Source organism: Ammospiza nelsoni, chromosome 9 (assembly GCF_027579445.1).
Source record: "Ammospiza nelsoni isolate bAmmNel1 chromosome 9, bAmmNel1.pri, whole genome shotgun sequence".
Lineage (NCBI taxonomy): Eukaryota > Metazoa > Chordata > Aves > Passeriformes > Passerellidae > Ammospiza > Ammospiza nelsoni.
Window position 1 is genome coordinate 19,974,426 of NC_080641.1, and position 18,122 is coordinate 19,992,547.

General features: G+C 38.2%; 1 protein-coding gene across 1 annotated transcript in view; it reads right to left on the reverse strand.

The window, feature by feature from the left end:
* Nucleotides 1–18,055, reverse strand: part of RPAP2 (RNA polymerase II associated protein 2) — a 33,768-nt gene extending 15,713 nt beyond the window's left edge. The window contains exons 1-11 of the mRNA XM_059478645.1: nt 17,997–18,055; nt 17,085–17,130; nt 16,231–16,345; nt 15,463–15,561; nt 14,347–14,412; nt 13,039–13,127; nt 11,234–11,269; nt 9,435–10,371; nt 9,031–9,125; nt 7,225–7,305; nt 1,089–1,157 (exon numbers count right to left, since the gene is read on the reverse strand). Of these exons, the coding sequence (XP_059334628.1) occupies nt 1,089–1,157; nt 7,225–7,305; nt 9,031–9,125; nt 9,435–10,371; nt 11,234–11,269; nt 13,039–13,127; nt 14,347–14,412; nt 15,463–15,561; nt 16,231–16,345; nt 17,085–17,130; nt 17,997–18,045 (1,682 nt within the window). The 5' untranslated portion in view covers nt 18,046–18,055. The remainder of the gene's footprint in view (nt 1–1,088; nt 1,158–7,224; nt 7,306–9,030; nt 9,126–9,434; nt 10,372–11,233; nt 11,270–13,038; nt 13,128–14,346; nt 14,413–15,462; nt 15,562–16,230; nt 16,346–17,084; nt 17,131–17,996) is intronic.
* Nucleotides 18,056–18,122: the final 67 nt, after the last annotated feature.

Genomic DNA, 18,122 nt, shown 5'->3' on the forward strand with positions numbered 1-18,122 from the left:
ACCTGTGAATGGCTCTGAGTACCTCTCTGTCCTACAGGCTCCAGTGACCCAGGAAGCCCAAAAGCAGCAGCAGCAGCGCAGTCATGAACAGACTCGGAAATAAAGATTTGTGCAATCTCGTAATTCAAGCTCAAGACATACAAAGATTGGTTGATGGTTTAACCCTAATGGAAGGCAGAGCCTGACACTGTGAAACCACCAGTGATTTCTTAAACATTTAACATTAGTTCACCTTTTAATACAAACTTGTGTGTGTTTAGCACACTGCAAAGTTTGTGTCTTTAACTTCAGAAAAGTACATGAATTTGCAAAATACAAATTAAGGAACTCACTTGATGCATATGAGTACAGCTTTTATAGATCGTGCTTCTGTGTAGGAGTTTACTGAAAGACACTGTAATACAATCAGGCTTCCCATTAGGGAAATCATTGTAAAGAATTTAATCCTACAGTAAGTAAAACAAAGCTAAGGAGGACTGTAGGCACTGTGGTACTTAACCAAAAAAGCTAATCCTCATAAAAATAAGATACTGGGTTCTAGTATTCCTTGGGAGGAATTCTCCTGCTAAAAGAGATTTCCCTTCTAAAAGAAGTTTGCTAGAATACTTATACCTATTTGGAAGCACACATATCTTTATAGAAATAATTTGAGTTTAATTATAAAAGTGAAACCTTTTAAGAAATTAGAAGCAAAATGAGAAATGAAAAGCCTGACAGTTATGCCAAATCCGAATAATACAATATACATCTCGTTTTGTCCTAATGTCAGAGAGCAGAAGAATGTATGTCAGCAGCAAATGGAAGAGGGTGAATTATACTCCTACCTCATCCTGCAAGGCCTCTTTAAAACCCCCTAAAGCTTAGCTCTTCTTTTTTTTTAATATAAATTTGTCTAGTGATAGCATTTGATGCAACGGTGAGGATTCTGTTTTCTCAAGAAAATTTTGTTCATTTTTATGAAAGAAATATTTCTGTTGATTCCACAGTTAGTTCCATGAAATCTTTCTTTTACCTGAAAATTACATCTTGTTCCAATAGGCTAATAAGACAGTTGCACATAAGAGTATTTGACATTTAAGGGTACTTACACAGATAACAAAACAATAGCAATGAGAGTCCATTCAGGCATTTTGTGAATAATATTTCTGTTTGTTAACCTGAAAAATAATTTTTAAAAAGTCAGTACATTTAAAAATAAAAGTAAGCAGATTTAAACAGCTCAATTTTAAGTCTACCATGAATACACTGGGTTATAAAGAAGCAATTACAGCTGTATCTGAGCTATTCACCAGCCCTTAAGCTTCTGTCATCCTCTAACGGAGGAATTGCAGAATTGTCAATGTCCCCTTTTTTTTATATGAAAGTGGGATGGGAAGACTGAACAGAAGCAATTTCTTTTAAATTGCTCACAAACAGTCCTGGCTGCTGTGAGGGCCCAGCTCTCACTCAAAGCCCTGGGAAATTCTCCAGAACTGACAAGAGTTTCTGAGAAGATGGACCTTCTTACTCTTAGATTCCATCCTGCTGGCTTCAGATCCAGAGTTGCTGTAAAAGCTCATGCGGACACAGACTGAATTTTATAAGGTGGCAGAGACAATTCTCTGGTGAGTCTTGTTTTTAAAATGGAAATCCAGAATTCTAACTTATGCAATGGCAGCCAGAGCAAATATAAGGGCCATATAAATATAAATGAGGTGTGAATAGAGAACCACACAGGTGTTCAAGTGCTGCTGCACTGGATGCCAGCTGACTCCTTTGGCTGAACTGCCTAAAAAACTGGATCTGCTTTAAGTCAAGTACTAATCTGTGTTAAAACAATTCATCTGTGAATTGCTGTCTCAAATTAGGCATGACCCTTGGTATTCAAAACAAGCAATTTCATGGAAAAGTCACAGTCAAAATGAAGCTGTGGCTTAGCAGGCACTCAAAAGAGCCAGCAGAATTATTTGTATTCAGAAATATGGAACCATCCAACAGATAAGTGCCTCCCTATGTTTGCTTCCTTCTTGCTTTCAGTTTCCCTTCCACGACCTTGTACAAATTCAGGTCCAGAATGAAGATACCCTGTCACTCACAGCCACGCCTACAGGCACTGGTGAGGATGGTTCATTTCCAGCAAGCTCCTATCTGGCAACAAATTCAAATCCAGGGTTTTCAGATTACTTAAAAAAAAATTACTTTGGGCAAGTGTATAGTTAACCAAAAAAACAGAAAAAAAGACTAAAATTTGAGAAAGCAGAACTATTTGTAGCTGTCATTGTTAAAATTGAAATTCTAATAAGTAATTCCCTAAAATTATATTCAAAATGGTCATTAAAATGTAGTTATCAGTAAGATCATTGATAGTATTGGTCTGCACGTCTCTATTTCAGAAAGATACTAAAAATTAATAAAATAAATTTGTAATGAGCAAAGCAATATTATCCCATTTTTATCCTCAAATCTTCAAGTCTTCAAACCAAAATACAATATTGAAGCAATAATTACTCAAGTAGTGTCTCAACAGTCTGAGTTTTGTTCAATTATGAAAGGAAAAACAGCATTTTGATCTACATACAAAGGAACTGTCACCAGAACCAAGAGTTCTGGCAAATACTGATTGTATTTGTTATTAAAAGGTTCATTTTAGCAATTATTATTTGAAATAGCTAATGGATTTAGCTGGCAACAAAATTTATACCTGGTAAACTGTTACATTTTTCTGGCTACAGAATAAGAGGCAAAACAAAGGCTGAACATCTTGACTCAACACTGATGACAGTGATAAACACTACCAAGAAATGCCTGATGGAATCATCTTGACAGGCAATTCATATGTAACATTCCAGTTAATCTGTTATGATGAGACATAATGAAAGAGACAGCTCCAAGCCACCTGGGGAAACTCTGTCAAATAGAGAAAGCAGCTTTATTTCAATGCTTTACAAGGAGTTATTATTGATTAGAGCACAGGAAGGTGTCATTCTTGTACACAAACTGAGAGATGCAGTTATTTGTGTCAATTAACTCCTATTCAATGTTAGTATTGATTGGCAAGGTCTGAACACTAGTCATTGCCATCAATATGGTATTTCTGAAGGAGGTAGTCAAGACACAGATAACCAGCAGGACACAGCAGAATGGACCTGCTGATGTACTGCAGTCACTGCACTGCATGAACAGTCAGGCTCCTGCAACTGAGTAACCTCTCAGTACAGCACCTGTCCTAAAACACTTGTGCAGCTGGAAAAAATAACATTTCAGAGGGATCAGAGTAAAGCAAGCAACCTACAGGTGTGAAGCCTTAAATAATAAAGAGCAGTGGAAGGGCAGTCACTTTCAAACAAGCTCTGTGTCAACACCAAGGCCTCTGAAGAGCAAAGCTTTCTGAAAACAGGGAACTGCAGGGCCTCTGTAGAAATGGTTCATTAATTCTTTGTCTTGCCTCTAGCCAAAACTGTTACTTCAGAACAATCCATGGAAGAGGTCACTAGATTTCTGTCCTAAAAATATAATGTGGAAATTTTGAAACTGTACAAAACTTTGTGTGTGCGATTTTAGTTTTGCAGTGAAATCTTTTCTGTTAAAGAGTTTGGCCAAATTCTCCCTCACCTACCTAGAGAAAGAAAACAATATGCAACTTCCCAAAATGGAATGTGCCCACTTTCTTGGCCTGTGCAGGGCAGGATACACAAGCTAGGAAAGCTGGAAGATCCCAAATAGCTGTGTGGGTTGCTCAGTTGCTGGTTTGTGGGTCTTCTGGTTCCCTCCAGCAGGACACGCTGTGGCCACCCAGCAGGACCACAGGGGTTTCACACTGTGAGGGAGCCTGACTGAGCACCTGGATCCAAGGGGCAGAAACTTCCAGGATAAAGGACTGAAGAGTAAGATGCATAAAAACTCCATCTCAAATGACCTCCTGATAACTGACCAGTGCCCAGCCTGCAAAGCAAGGGAACTCAATAGGGGAATTGTAGGAATCCAGAGTAAATCAAAACAGTAAACCCAGCATCTTTGCAAACGCAGCAGCCTCTCCTTCCTCCATCCAGATTCCCAGGTAGGGGCATACATAGCTGCAGTTCAAGGATCTGTCCATTCTGTAAATCTGCAAACTGACTTCATGGCATTAGGATACAAAGCTGTGACTAGGGGATCTCAGCTACCTGTATTTTTTCCAAAACTTGCAGGAAGATGAGTGACTTTAACTAACCCAGGGCAGCACAGGCAAATACTGAAGCATATATTGTTTTTCTTTAGGTTTCAACTAGACCAATTTAACCATAAAAGGGAGCTTTTCTACCTCCTGGAAAACAGCAACATATTTACATACTGTAATATCATTTAGTTTGATGACAACCAGCAAAAATAAGTTACTATTTAACCTTAGGCTTCTTTTGACAAAAGTCTAATTACTTGAGAAAACATCATTAACATCCTGATACTCCCCTACTTCCACACAGAACTTCATCTATCACCAAGTACCACTGATTGACTTGAAACTCAGAACTTAAAATTCCACTTAACAAGGGTAACAGGTAAAATAGGTATAAATACGTGTATATACCAGATAACATATATTCAGGATACATACTTAAAAGCTAAAAGACTGTCTTGGACACATGATAAAATCGAGTTGTAACAAGAAGTCCTGAACACATCTCACATCTGATTCATTGGTAGAGTTCAATGTCAATGATAAACTCCATAATGGGAATTAAAATACTTGCAACCATAAAATACAGATGGAATCCTATTTTTAAAATGAAGTATTATGCCTTAAAAAAACCCAACCATACATTCAAAATCATTTATCCTCAATTTATATATAAGAAGCTAATTTTCTCTGGATCTTTTAACAAAGTGCCCTTACACACTCTGGAGAATTATTTGACATCTCAGTTTTCGTAACAAAAGCTTACAGGCACTGAGGGACTTTGTTTGGGAAGAGCTCTAACCATTCTAAAATGTCTCTTGAGATCTCTCTAGTGTGTTTCTTAGCAGTGGTGATTGAATAAATGCTGCCCAAAGGAGGCTGAACTGCAAGTGTTCCTTTAAAAACCAATGGAGCTGAAAATCGTTGTTGCTTAGTTCACTACATGCTCTTTTACCCTTCTTCAGCTAAGCTCTACTACAGCCATGTGTTTTACCTACTACCCTTTTTGCCAGGCTCTTCAGCCTGAACTATCTTCAGTACAAAAATCAGGAAAGAGCACCAGCATTTTTCAGTGCTCCTCCATTGTCATTAAGCATTTGAACCACATTAACAAAATAACATTTGAATTTCTATACCTTATAAATACAAATACCATTTAAAATTTATCCCACATCTCCCTGCCAAAGCATTAAATCCAAAACTTAAGAGACTACTAATATTAAATAAACTTAAACCTACATACCAAATTGGGGATTCAAGTCTATGCCTTCATCTTAATATCCATGAGCTAGCTCTTGTGTACCAACAATCAGTAATGCAAGACAGAAAAAGGGCCCAAAGGTTTTTATTTATTCTTCACTATTTCCTATATTTTTATATTATTTTGCTATCAGCGACAACAAAACTCCATTTATTTTGAGATATATACTATATGAAGGCTTTTAAAATTCTTGTATAGTGCCCACAAATGTCTTTAACCACCCCCCAGCCAGATTCCTGAATTTCTAAGCAGCTGATCTGGAATCTTCACCATAAGAGAACCCCAAGGAGTTGCTACCATCACCTGCAACTTACTTCCTAACAAAAATGACACAAAAAATAAACTCACAAAGTGTTATCTACGAGATCAAAACAGACTAGAGGAGACCTTTAAATTATGATGAACTACTGTTGCATGAACCAGGAATTGGGTTAAAGACCAAATAAATTTGATTTGGTTCTATTCTGTAAACCCACAAGTGTGTGTGCATATACATACATGTACATATAGGTGTTTTAGAAGTCTGTTTTGGTTTCAAGTCTCATTTGCTATAAACCACTGAAAACTTTATATTCATGCCCCATTGTCTCTGAATAGCAAAAGTAATTTGAGAACCTCCAGGCCTTCTTAGATAATCAATCATTAAAAAGTAGCTTGAAAGACACCAAATGTAGTTTCTCTACTTTTATCAATCCACGAGCTAAAGTGACTATTAAGCATTTAAACTGCAAAGCAATAAAACTGTTTTAAGACACAAAGATCTTAATCAATAGCTATCTATACACTACACTATATGCAAAAACATTTTCACTGGTTTCAGTGGTGTTGTTAAAAGAAAAGGCAAGTCAGAACTTTAAAGACTGCAATCACAGAAACAGATTCAAACAGTATCAATGTCTTTATTTAAAAAAGATCATGCACAGATGAGATGCACAGTTACCAGAAAGGAAGACAGAATCTTCCACAGTAAGAAATCTTGCAGAGAGACATCTGTGTTTTTGTGGTGTCCTTCCAGATACGGGGTAAGTTGTAAGAAATTGGCTAGAGCTGGGTTTCTACTCACCAAAGCCCAGACTCCTTGTGGCAAATGCTACATGAATGAGTTTTGGAAAATATACATGTAAACCTCATACAGGCTGAGGATGTGCGAGGGATGTCTCAAGAATGACAATGAACACACAGCTAGCAACTGCTATTGCTCTTTTTCTGACAATACTTGAGGGTGAAGGACACAATCTAGGTCCAGGCTATGACAGTTTTCTCCCAAAGAAAACCTAAGAATGTTCAGAGAAGTTACCATTCTGTTTTCCCTCCTTCTTTATCTCACTGTTTCCAAATACTGTCTTTAGTCCTACTGACTGACCTGTGGTGATGAAAAGTGCCCACTAGATCTTCTTCCCTTTGAAATCAGGAACAAGACAGATCCAACTGACTCTAGAAGTTACTGGTAAACATTAATAATCAGATTTAAGCCATTTAGCCCAGCTGCAGGAAGCTAGGGCAAAAGAAAAGGACAGATCTCAGAAACTCAACGCTTAATAGGAGGTGACGAGGTAGCAGAACCTTTAAAAGACTCACCAGCATCCTCCAGAGACCACTGGCCTAGTTTTTAAAAATCTACAAATACTCCTGGTGACCTAGCCACTGTCAGGAGCAGGGAAAGGGCTGACTTGTTAGTCCACAGGGAATGTGACATTACCTACATGAACACGCAGCAAGAGAAGGGGAAATCTGCAATAGGGCCCTCCTCTCTGTGCCAAATCACAAATCATTCAACTGCATGTTTAATTCATCCATTTATAAAAATCTCTAAGTAAAGACCAATACTCACCGGAAAGTTTTGACAAGATTTTTTAGCTCTGTGTAAACATCACCTGAAGCAATCTGAAGAGGGCCCAAAACTGCAGATAACCTAGAAGGCAAAAGACACCAGTCAATATACATTTTCCTCTCTTTCTAATTTCTTCTGAAGTAGGATTTCCACCAAAGCTTATCAAGGTTAGTAAAAAGGAAAAGAGATTGACTTCTGTGCAGCAGATCAGGCCTATAGCTGTCATTTCAGCTCTCTCTGTGCGCTGGTTGGGCCAACACCTTCACAACCGCTTGTTTTTAAAAATAAGCTCTAGTTCTGTGTGAATGTGGAGATTTAAATATAATTCTACATACATATACTTACTAGTTTCACCTTTCAGTTCTGAAAAAGTATTTTTACAATTATGAGGATTAGAACTACAGGCCTTATACATTTTTTGAAGGTTTATATTTACTTGGCTCAAAAATAACAATACAAAAGGAAGCTGCATATCTAAATGGGGTATTCACACATAATATACCTGCTAACCTCAGACTCACACAGATGCAACAGAAATGTCAGTCCACTGTGATCTTGGCAGATGAAATCTAGATGATAGTTACCAGAAAATTTCAAAAGAAAGAAATAGACAGGTTTCCTCCTTACTTATCTGTGCATAAAAAGGACAGACCACACAAACTGCACATACTCTTTAACTAGTTGTCAGGATTCCCAAATGATGGAAATAACATCCTTTGTTTTTCACATTTAGGATTAAACTTTTGCCTTTATTTACTTGTTAAATAGTTAAAATTCTCTTGTTTGGAATATCCAGTGATTTGCACTTATATGCACATAACACTTACTGCATCAGTATTCTGGAAGACTGCATATTTTACAAAAACTGAACACAGGGTTCTTATGATGCTGGGCATATTCATTGCTTTATCACAATGAAAATTATCTCTTGATTGTAACAAAACAACTGCATCAACTCAGAAAATTTGAAAAAAATCGACATTTACAGACAAGACACTTGGGGGATGGTTTGATTCCATGGTTGTGGCCTATCCACACATGGTGCAGGTAGAGAAAAACAGAAAGGATTTTCCTTTTATTTTGGCAGGGATGAGGGGCTTGGTTGTGAGGTTTTAAGTTAAAAAAAAGGCTTCCGCAAAGCCTAGTTTGGCTAGGTAACACAAACTACAATGACAGAAAAGTAAATACCACTACCAAAGCCAACAGAATCATGACATTCAAACTCATTTATCTGCACTGCCTTGACAATGAGAATATTTTCAAGGTTCTCCCAACTTTGACAGATTCATAATTCTAACAGCTACATCAGAAATGCCTTAATCTCTTTTGTGACTCCAAAGCCCTTTGATGCATATGAAGAAGGTCTGATGTTTGCAAAGCTTTAAGATCCAATTGTGAGGGCCTTTAGTGGTTGTAGCTAGGGGCATACTGATACCAGCCATCCAAACACGCATTACAAACTCTCTCTTTGTATGACATATCTTAAACAATTACAAGGATTTGTTTACAAGTAACAGTATGCTTAATGTACAAGACAAATATTTGAACTCCTCTCAATCAATTTCAAGTTTTTCAGTCCAAATGTAAGCAGTTGGTAGCTACAGATGGTGCAAACTGGCACTTACAACTGGACTACAGCTGACTATTGCAGAACTAAGTAAGTCCTTTAGGGCAATAATGGGCTTAAGTTATGACTAAGGCCATCTAGAAAGAGCCAGGCCCATCCTTGGATGTGTTTGTTACTTAAAATAATAATGAACAAGCACCAACTTCAGACTGACATTCACCAAAGTAAAAGGTACTTACGCTTTTCTCAGTTTTTCAAGGACAATTCGCTTCCTAATCTGCATTTGTGCATTTGAATCAACAAGTGGGAAGGTGAGATCTTCCTGCTGATCATCCTGTATCAGACAAGAAATTTTAACAGCTATAACCTAGTGTTTAACACTAGTCAGTACATCAAAAAAGTCACAGATAATCAATAAATATTTAAACATTAAATAACTTTTATCTCTGGAAAAAAAAAACAACCAAACTCCTTTTTAATGGGCAGACACTTGCATAATCTGATGCAACATAAGTATGCAGCTAATGGAATTTTTCTCTATGAGAGATAGTTATCCACTTACGACAGCAGAAACAAAATACTAATTCTTTGAAGGTCTATTCAGGCTTCATACAGCCTCCACACTGTTACAGCAGACACTTACTCTGTCTTTGCTGGGATGCTCCCCTTCCTGTGCTTGTGTCGCTGCCTCCTCAGCCAAGACGTACCTTCCTTTATAGAACTCTTTTACCCGGAGTTCTAGGAGCTCTGTTTCTTCTTTTAGCTTTTCATAACTAGGCACAGGCTTAACTATTCCACTTGAGCCTGTGAAAGGTAAAGAATAGTTCAGACTGTTTTCAGACTCCCCTAGAGCAACAGTGCTGAGATCATCAGGTGTATCTAAGTCATCCTCATCAAGTTCTTCAGTCTCCTGGCTGACAGATGCTACGCGCTCTGATGAGTACAAAGAAGTATAGTTTGGGCCATAGAGAAATTTTAAAGTTTCCTCAGTTCTCCACTCCATAAGTGTTTGCCTAAGTACTTCTAGTAAACTGCCTTTGGAATTAACTGGATGCCTCAGTTCAGGGTTTTTATGTTCTGTTGACTTAGCTAATGTTCTTTTAAGATGTTCTGCTCCTCTTTTGCTCACACCTAGAAAAACTATCTGTGATCCATACGTATTTTCAAAGATTTCTGAAGCACTTGATTTCTCAGGAGCAGTATTGTCTGAAGGTGGTGCAGTTACTTCATTATGAACAGAGCAAGCGTGTCTTTCTTCCTGAGTGTCTAATTTACAATGAGAGAGTTGTTCAGTGGCTTCTGCCACATCTGCATCTTCAGTTTTAGGGGTGGCATGGACTTTTCGAGCAGGCTTCTTTTTGAGGATGCTTTTTCTGTGCAATTGCTGTGCAAAATTGGCTGAACTTGACTGACTTCCTGGTAGGACAGAGGAAATAAATTCTTGTTCAGTATCAGTACTGCTGTCACTGGCTGTGTCATGAGAACGAGATTCACATGGATCTGAAGATATCCTAGGATTTTCAATGTCAGATGCTTTAATTACTTCATCACGCAGTTTCACCTCTTCTCCAGACTGTCCACTACAAAAGAAAACACAAATCATCAGTGAAATAAGAAATGGCTATTATCTGCAATAGCTTCTATTCTCATGTAAGAATGATAAACAAAGCATTTCCCCCCTTATAGCAGAAGTGTAACTTTTTGCTTTAAGAATCATGTGCTCTTCTAAAAGTCTTCTTGAACTCTAAGAGTTGTACTATTCTACAATCAAAATGACAAGCATAGACACTATTTAGAGAAGTGAGTTCTCAGCTGATTATTGGTAGTTAGAAAAGAAACAGTATAAACAAAATATTATTAAAGACAGAACAATGTCAGACTTAGCATAATGAACAGTGCAATTTTTAAATGAAGACAGGCATGTTAACATATGTAGGAATATAGTACCCATAAATCAGGGGGACAGCTGAGCTGTTTCAGCATATATAAGTTTGCCACCTAATGGCAACATGTTGCTAAAGAAAACAAACAGAAAGTGCTCAATGCACAGCAAGGTACAGCGAGATGACAGAGTAGCGTGATTTCATTTTGGCTCATAGAGACCTTTTAGATTAAGAAGTACAGAAGCTTTCATCACATATAATTGACACAATTTTCTTTATAAAGAATAGATGGCATAAAATATTCAAAGTACAAACAGTGTATTTGTTTCAGATTTCAACAGGCTCAATTAACACACACAATCCAAGAGCAGCTGTACACTAAATCATACAGATCAAATATGCTGGGTTATAATCACAAAGGGAAAAAAAAAGCTTTGCATAGGTTCTAGTAAGGTCTTTTTTATAACACAACAAAACAAAGATTCCCTTTGCATCTGCTATGATGCTAAATTTCTAGCTATAAGTGCATCTAACAACAAAAAGAAATTGCTCGGTGTACCTCCGTCCCTCCTTCAGCAGCTCTATGTCGGGTGGTCTGGAAAAAGAAAACAGAATGAACATTTTCCTGCTAAATCTATTCTCTTGAAATACACATGAATACAAAACCAGTTGAGTTTGGAAGAGACATCTGAGGATCTTCTAGTCCAACACCCTCTGTTCAAAGCAGATCACCCTCTGGTCTCTTCTTCAAACAAGAGAACATGCCAAGATCCTCATAGATCATAAGGTTCCTACAGTAAGGACAATTCTGAGCTATTTATAGGAAAATGTTCCAATTAATGTAAAAATATGAATATTCATGAAATTTTTACTTATTTTAAATTTTACTTTGTTAAAAATTAGGCTGTCAAGTTATATATTTTTTAAAGAAAATGGTTTTCAAAGGTTTCCAGAAACTAAAAATATGAATAAACAAATTCTTATGAATTTCTTTCCAAAGCCCTACTTGCAATTAATCTACTTCAGTTATGAGGCAGCCTATCAGTGCTATTCTTCTTATTCAATAGCAAATGTTAAAAATCTAATGTATCCTGTGACTGAAATAAAACCTCTTAAACAGACACTAAATGCAAGTCAGTGTACTAACACCTTTCAGTACATAAAAGACCCTGCAGGAAAGCTGCACCACTCATATCAATAAACTGAATTTGGAAACTAAAGGTGATAACATAGAGTGATTTAAATTTTTAGCTCCATATAATTCTTCTTTGGAGTTTTAAGTGGAGGTTGTAGTCTTTTCTGTCAAAGGAATTTCAACTATTCTACCATGTCAGTGTGTGCACATGTGTGTGGTTGTGCAAAGAGGTGTAGCTAGCCAAGAACTATCTGGGAGTTTGTTGGTTTGGTTTTTTGAAAAGATCACCTCCCCACCACCAACCCAGAATAAATAATTAACTATGTCAGGCATAAAAGAACTATACATTTTTGATGTGAAGAATAAAGGGAGATTTTAGAAACACTTTTCTTGACAATAGCAAAACATTATCTAAAAAGCACTGGTATACTTAAACATTTAATGAAGAGTCTAGTTTTACCTACTAGAACACCTCAGATCTGATGAGGCTGCTCTAAAGCTCTTCTCTCACTGACCATAAATTTCATATGACAGATATAACTCCAGCTGTTTTCTTTGTTGAAACCTAGGGACTATGAGAAGTAGCATCTTGTAGAATGAAAGCTGAGTAAATTTGCTGAACAGTCTCTATGTCAGTTTTTGTTGTTCAACAGTGACACCCATTGGCTCCACTGAATATTTGCAAGCCCGTGTTTCCTAAGCTGGGAACATGGACTGCATACACTGTTCCAAAATGCGTATTGCAGGAAGAACAAGACACAGGCAATCAGAAATTTAGACTGGATAAAAAACCTCTTCATGTTACAGACTGCTTTCAGATGCAAGCATTCACTGTCTAAGCTTAAGATCAATACCAAGTGCTGTGCTAAAATTAGAAAATCTCTTGTAACAGAGTAAGATTATTCCAACCTGTTTGTAAAAATTCAATCCCAGTCAGTCCACTTTAAAGTTAATAGGAGTTAACTATTATTTCTGACTAATCAGCCCTCTAAACTAACATGGCCACCTCTGCTAAGTAGATGAGAGTAGTACTGAACCATGCCAATTTCTGTAACCCATACAGCTACAACACTTCTAAAACAAACACCATGCTAAGCTAACACGTTAACATCAGCTACCTCTGCTTCAGACAAATCATTTTGATGTGCTGCAGCTCTTAATTACCACTGCAGATGTATAGAGAAATAATATTCTCAAAAGGTGCAATGAATGTGTAAGATTATACTTACTTTTCCTCTTCTCTCATCCACACTGGACTTTTGGAAATTTGAGCTTCAAAATATTTAGATGCTCTATAGCAAAAATTGCTGCAAAAGCACTGGCAATGAGAGAAAGCAAGAAAACATTACTAAGGCCAACTTTAATACATAGAAAGGTACAACAGTAATTTCTTTTAATGCCTGTAAAATTAAGTACCAATACTTGTTTCTTTTCAAGCCTATGGCCAGGTTTTCAGTTCATCTGAGAAACCCAACCTATGAAATAGGTCTAACCCATTCCACACAAGCCACATTTAGCTGCTTCTTTCTTCCCCATTTTTCTGCTTTCTGCACTTTTATTACACACTGAGAAGCAAACCAGTGTTGGATTCTATATAACAATAATTTTAAAAAGCCCCAACAAACCAAACTTTTCAAAGAGGAACCCATAACCCAATATGCTGTTCATACAGTTTGAAAGACATATACAATAAAATTCAGATGTCTAATAATGAAAATTTTTCTTAGCAACAGAACCTATTTTGCAATAATTAGAACACCTAAAAATTTGCAGCATCTTTGGAAACCAGATTTGCAAACTTGCATCACAAGGGAAGAACACAAATCATCCCACTTCTTGTTCAAGTCTTGCCTGATTGCTTATGAAAGCAATTCCTAAAATTTTGTGTATCCCAGAGTTTTAATCAGAGGAAAGGAATGCATACTAGTGACACTGAAGAAATGTGTTCTGTAACTGGAAACATTTATGTTACAGTTTAGTGTCTATGTGCCTTAGGTGACTGTGTATCCTGTGAAATGGCAAAGATGATTTTTATGCAACCACCTGTGAATATACTTCCAGAAACATTTTGTGAAGAGTTAGGTATTATGTTGAAAAGTCCTCAAAACAGAAACCTAAACGTTCCCCTAAAAAGAACACTAAGGGACATGTAAGATGTAACTTGTGCTACATTACTGCAGACTTCAGTGGTTGAAAAGGATGTGCACTTTGATCCTACTAAAGCTCACTGACTATGCTGGAGCAAAATAAAGAACACTTCACAAATGCCTTTAACAGATCAGCTGTGCCACATTCAAACGCCTATCCAAGTAAAATTTTCCATCTTATGTTTAAACTTAGAAAACCATGTATTTTGTCTCAAAGATATCATCTAGGAAGTGAAATGCACAAAAAATTTCAACAGTTTGTGAAAATTATTTTCATAAGAACCAAACCTATTTGCCTTTGAATCAAGCCACCATATGAATGCTGTTACAAAATGCATTTCTGATGTTGCCACCCTTAAACACATCCTAGAAATACACTTCTTATCATACCTTTCTTTCAGTGATATCATAAACTCTGTTCGTTTTTGTTGAGATTCTGTACTTCTGCTTTGGCACCTAAAATAAATAGTTTCATCAGCAACATTGTCAGTTCCATCATGAGTACAGAGAAATCTTCATTCTTAATTCACATATTTGGGTATGTGCAATATATTCTGTTTAACAGAACTGCATAATACAACCACCTTTTCTCTCAATTCTTCTGATGTTGCACCTTCTCAGATGTAAGAATGGCAGTTTATCTTTAATCATATACATCTCATTAATCAGTAAAAGGCAGCTCCACAGCTATAAGAAAACCAGTGCTGAACATAAAACAATGGAGCTGCCATGGCAAAGCTTTCCTCATGTGTAAGTGCTGAGCATTTACAGACAGGTCCTTCCTTAAACCAGATCTATTTATATGCACGTGAGACTGAACTGTCAGACGCCCACAACCACCCAGACAAACCCAGAGGAACTTATGCAAACTGTAACAGTTTTGAAATGAACATCTAAGCAAATAGATGAAGTCCAAAACAGTAAATTGTTTTGTACATGAGCAGAATGTTTTCAGATAAGCACATGTAGCACTGGTATTACATCACAGGTTATCTAACTGACCTCTGAGTTCTACTTAAGCTCTCACACATCACACCTAAAGAGGGGTGACTTTCATATTGCCACAGTTTACATACATTTTCATAGCAGATATATATGCATTCACATAATAATATCCCTGCACTGTATTGTTTTTTCACTTCAATCCTTCTCATAGACATCTGTTGCTACACTGACAGAAGAACAAGATTTCTAAGTTTTTCCATTCACAAAGGAAGGCCATGAAGTCACAACTCTTTCATCTCTATCCCTGTCAGAACAGATCCACACATTGTGATTCTGATCATACAGTAACTGATTCTGTCATACAAGAACTGCCCTCTACTGATCAAATTTCACCTTTCACTTCAGAAAGATTATACTGAAATGGAATTATATAATGCCTGGCTCTTTACTTGACAGTAATCTGTGCTTAATATTCTAACTTTAATATTAAAAAGAAACTGCAAGAGAATAAAAATTGTGAAAAGATTCCTTTGATAACAGCACAAAGGAAAAGCAACTTACATTTTCCAGCTTATTGTGACATAGAGGATAACCACACAGTTTGATGATAGATCGCTCATCAACAACATCTTTATAGTGAGATGGAGTAATACATTTTCCCTAAAATGACAAGAAATGGCTCAACAGTAGACACTGGAAAACTTGCCAGTTTTGTACTCAAAACATCTCTTCAGCATATAGATATCTAAAATTTTATAACAGTTATCCATTAAGTTTAATGAACAACACAGTAGAAAAGGTAAAAGGGCAAAGACAGAAGGAAGAGACCTAGGCATTTCTTTTTTACATATACAAAAAACCTTCACAGTTTTGCCTCTAGTGTGGCACCTATTTCTGTAATTTTCCTCTATTTACATGTTTGGTACACCTATTAATCAGCCTATTTACAACCTTAACAAGAATAATTATCATACCATTTCAGCAAAACTCTGCTGCCAGATAACTGTGGTGCTTTATAGAGACTTTGCATACATTTACAGATGGTATGATGTGAACCTAAATTTTTACAGCTCATCTGTCAGTCCAGAACCACAGAGGTATAAACAAAGGCTGTGAGAAAAGAGTGAGGATTCATTAATGTACACAGTCCTGCAAAACTAGGGCATGTTTTCACTGCAGAACCCTTAAAAATCGGGAAACTGTTACCACAGCTGGTAAAAGACGGAATCAATGGTTTGGCTATTTCAAACTGCAGCAAATTGTTCCAAAACCTTTTTTTAAAAGTATCACACAAAGATACAAAACAGTATAAAAACTTGCAACACCTACACAATTTAGAAGGAACTCTTCAGTAATGTCCTCTTCCAGGAGCTGCTCAACAATAGACAATGCTTTTTTCTCACATTCAATCTTGTGTCTCAGTGCAGCCTCCAGAGCTGCTTTCCTGTAACAGAACAGACACGGAATGATACAGAGGGCAGATTCCATAAACAATTTTCTAATCATATTTTTATCTTTTTTTCTGAAATACAGCTTATATTTTTCTGTATCACACCATGTTGGCCAAACAAGTAACAAGTAACTGGACTAGTAATTCTGTTACAACTACAAAGGGTTATTTATTTTATATTGGTTTGCTTTATTTGCTGGTCAAGAAAAGTGTTGACTCTTACTATATTGCAATACATTCCCAAATTTTCTTGCAAGAGGGAAATCCAGAACTGGCTGGACAAAGAACCTGGGACAATTTATGGAGTGTTGTCAGGAAAACAGGAACTGGGTAAGACATGAAGAATGGGAAGAAAAAAAGAACTAGGACATGACTGTGAGGTTACAAAGTAAAGGTAGGAATAAAATTAACAAATGTCTCCTCCTGAGTGTTTTTTGATGTAAATAATTATAAATGGCAGGTATGTAAAGAAGTTAAGACAACAAAAAGCAAGCAATACAATTTTGGACATCAGATTACAAACTTTTAGTTTATTACACAATGCTCAGGTATGCATGCTGTTAGAAGCTACACAGCATCACTCCAAACATGTCCTACATGATGTTGATGCTGGTGATTTACTGAAATTCATTGTGGTACTCTGAGAAAGCAAAGCCTCTGCAGTACACAGACTGTAATTCCAGAGTGAGATAAAACAACACAAATATCACATACTGTTCCTCAGAAATTATACCTTTGAGCAGCATCTTCATTTTTCTGAGCAGCTGAATGCTTATTTCCTAGAAATCAAATATACAAATTAGTGTACTTTCTTAACAGTGGAAGATGTTGGAACGTGAAAAATATTAAAACCTCTAAACTGTAAGCACAACCAAGATAATTTCTTAGTAATTATTACTGCTTTTGATGGCTGTGATTTCAGTAAGCTGGTATGCAACAACCATTTAGATACACTTTTTAAAGTGCGAAAAGAGACAGGCCCAACTTGTATCGTACTTTCATTCACCACGTTCTATATACAAAAAAAAGGGGAAAAAATTCTGAAAAAATTTTGTGCCCGCCACACCCCCCGTGTCTCTTTACCCCGCTGGTAAAGCCCAGTTTTACCCCGGCCGTCCCCAGCGCTGCCCCACCGCAGAGCTTTGCTCCGTGCCAGCTCCACCGCCGGCACCTGACACGGAGCCGCTATTGCCGCTCTCGGAGCCGCCCAGGACGGCCCCTGACCCAGCTCCCGACCCGGCTGTCCCGAGCAGCTGCTCCCCCACGACAAGGGCAACAGCAGGGGAGACACCGCGCTGTCACCCTGGGAAAGACGCAGCGCTCCGGGCAGGGCTCAGCGCTGTGACCGCTCAGCTGCACGGCCGCCATCACAACCCGTCCCCGCCGCTCCGAGCGGGCCGGGACGGGCCGGCCCCTCACGGCCTGACGGGACCAAGGGTCCCGGCCTTGCCTCGTCCGGCCCGTCCCTCATCACGGCTCCGCACTCGGCCCGGCACAGGCCCACAGAGCCGACCTCGGCCGGCTCGCCGCTCCCCTCGGCACGGCAGCTTGGGCGAGTCCGCCACAGTGCTGGTCTGGGGGCACAGGAAGAGCCCAAAGCGCCAGACGGGGGGAGCGGGGGCTGCCGCGCGATCCCGGCGCCCACCTGCGCGCCGCCGCCGGGGCTTGCCCGTCCCGGCGGCCATCATCGCCATCAGCGCTGCTCCGCCCGCCGACCTCTCACCCGGGGCGGAGCCGGGAGAGGCGGCAGCGCGGAGCTGAGGGGTTCCTC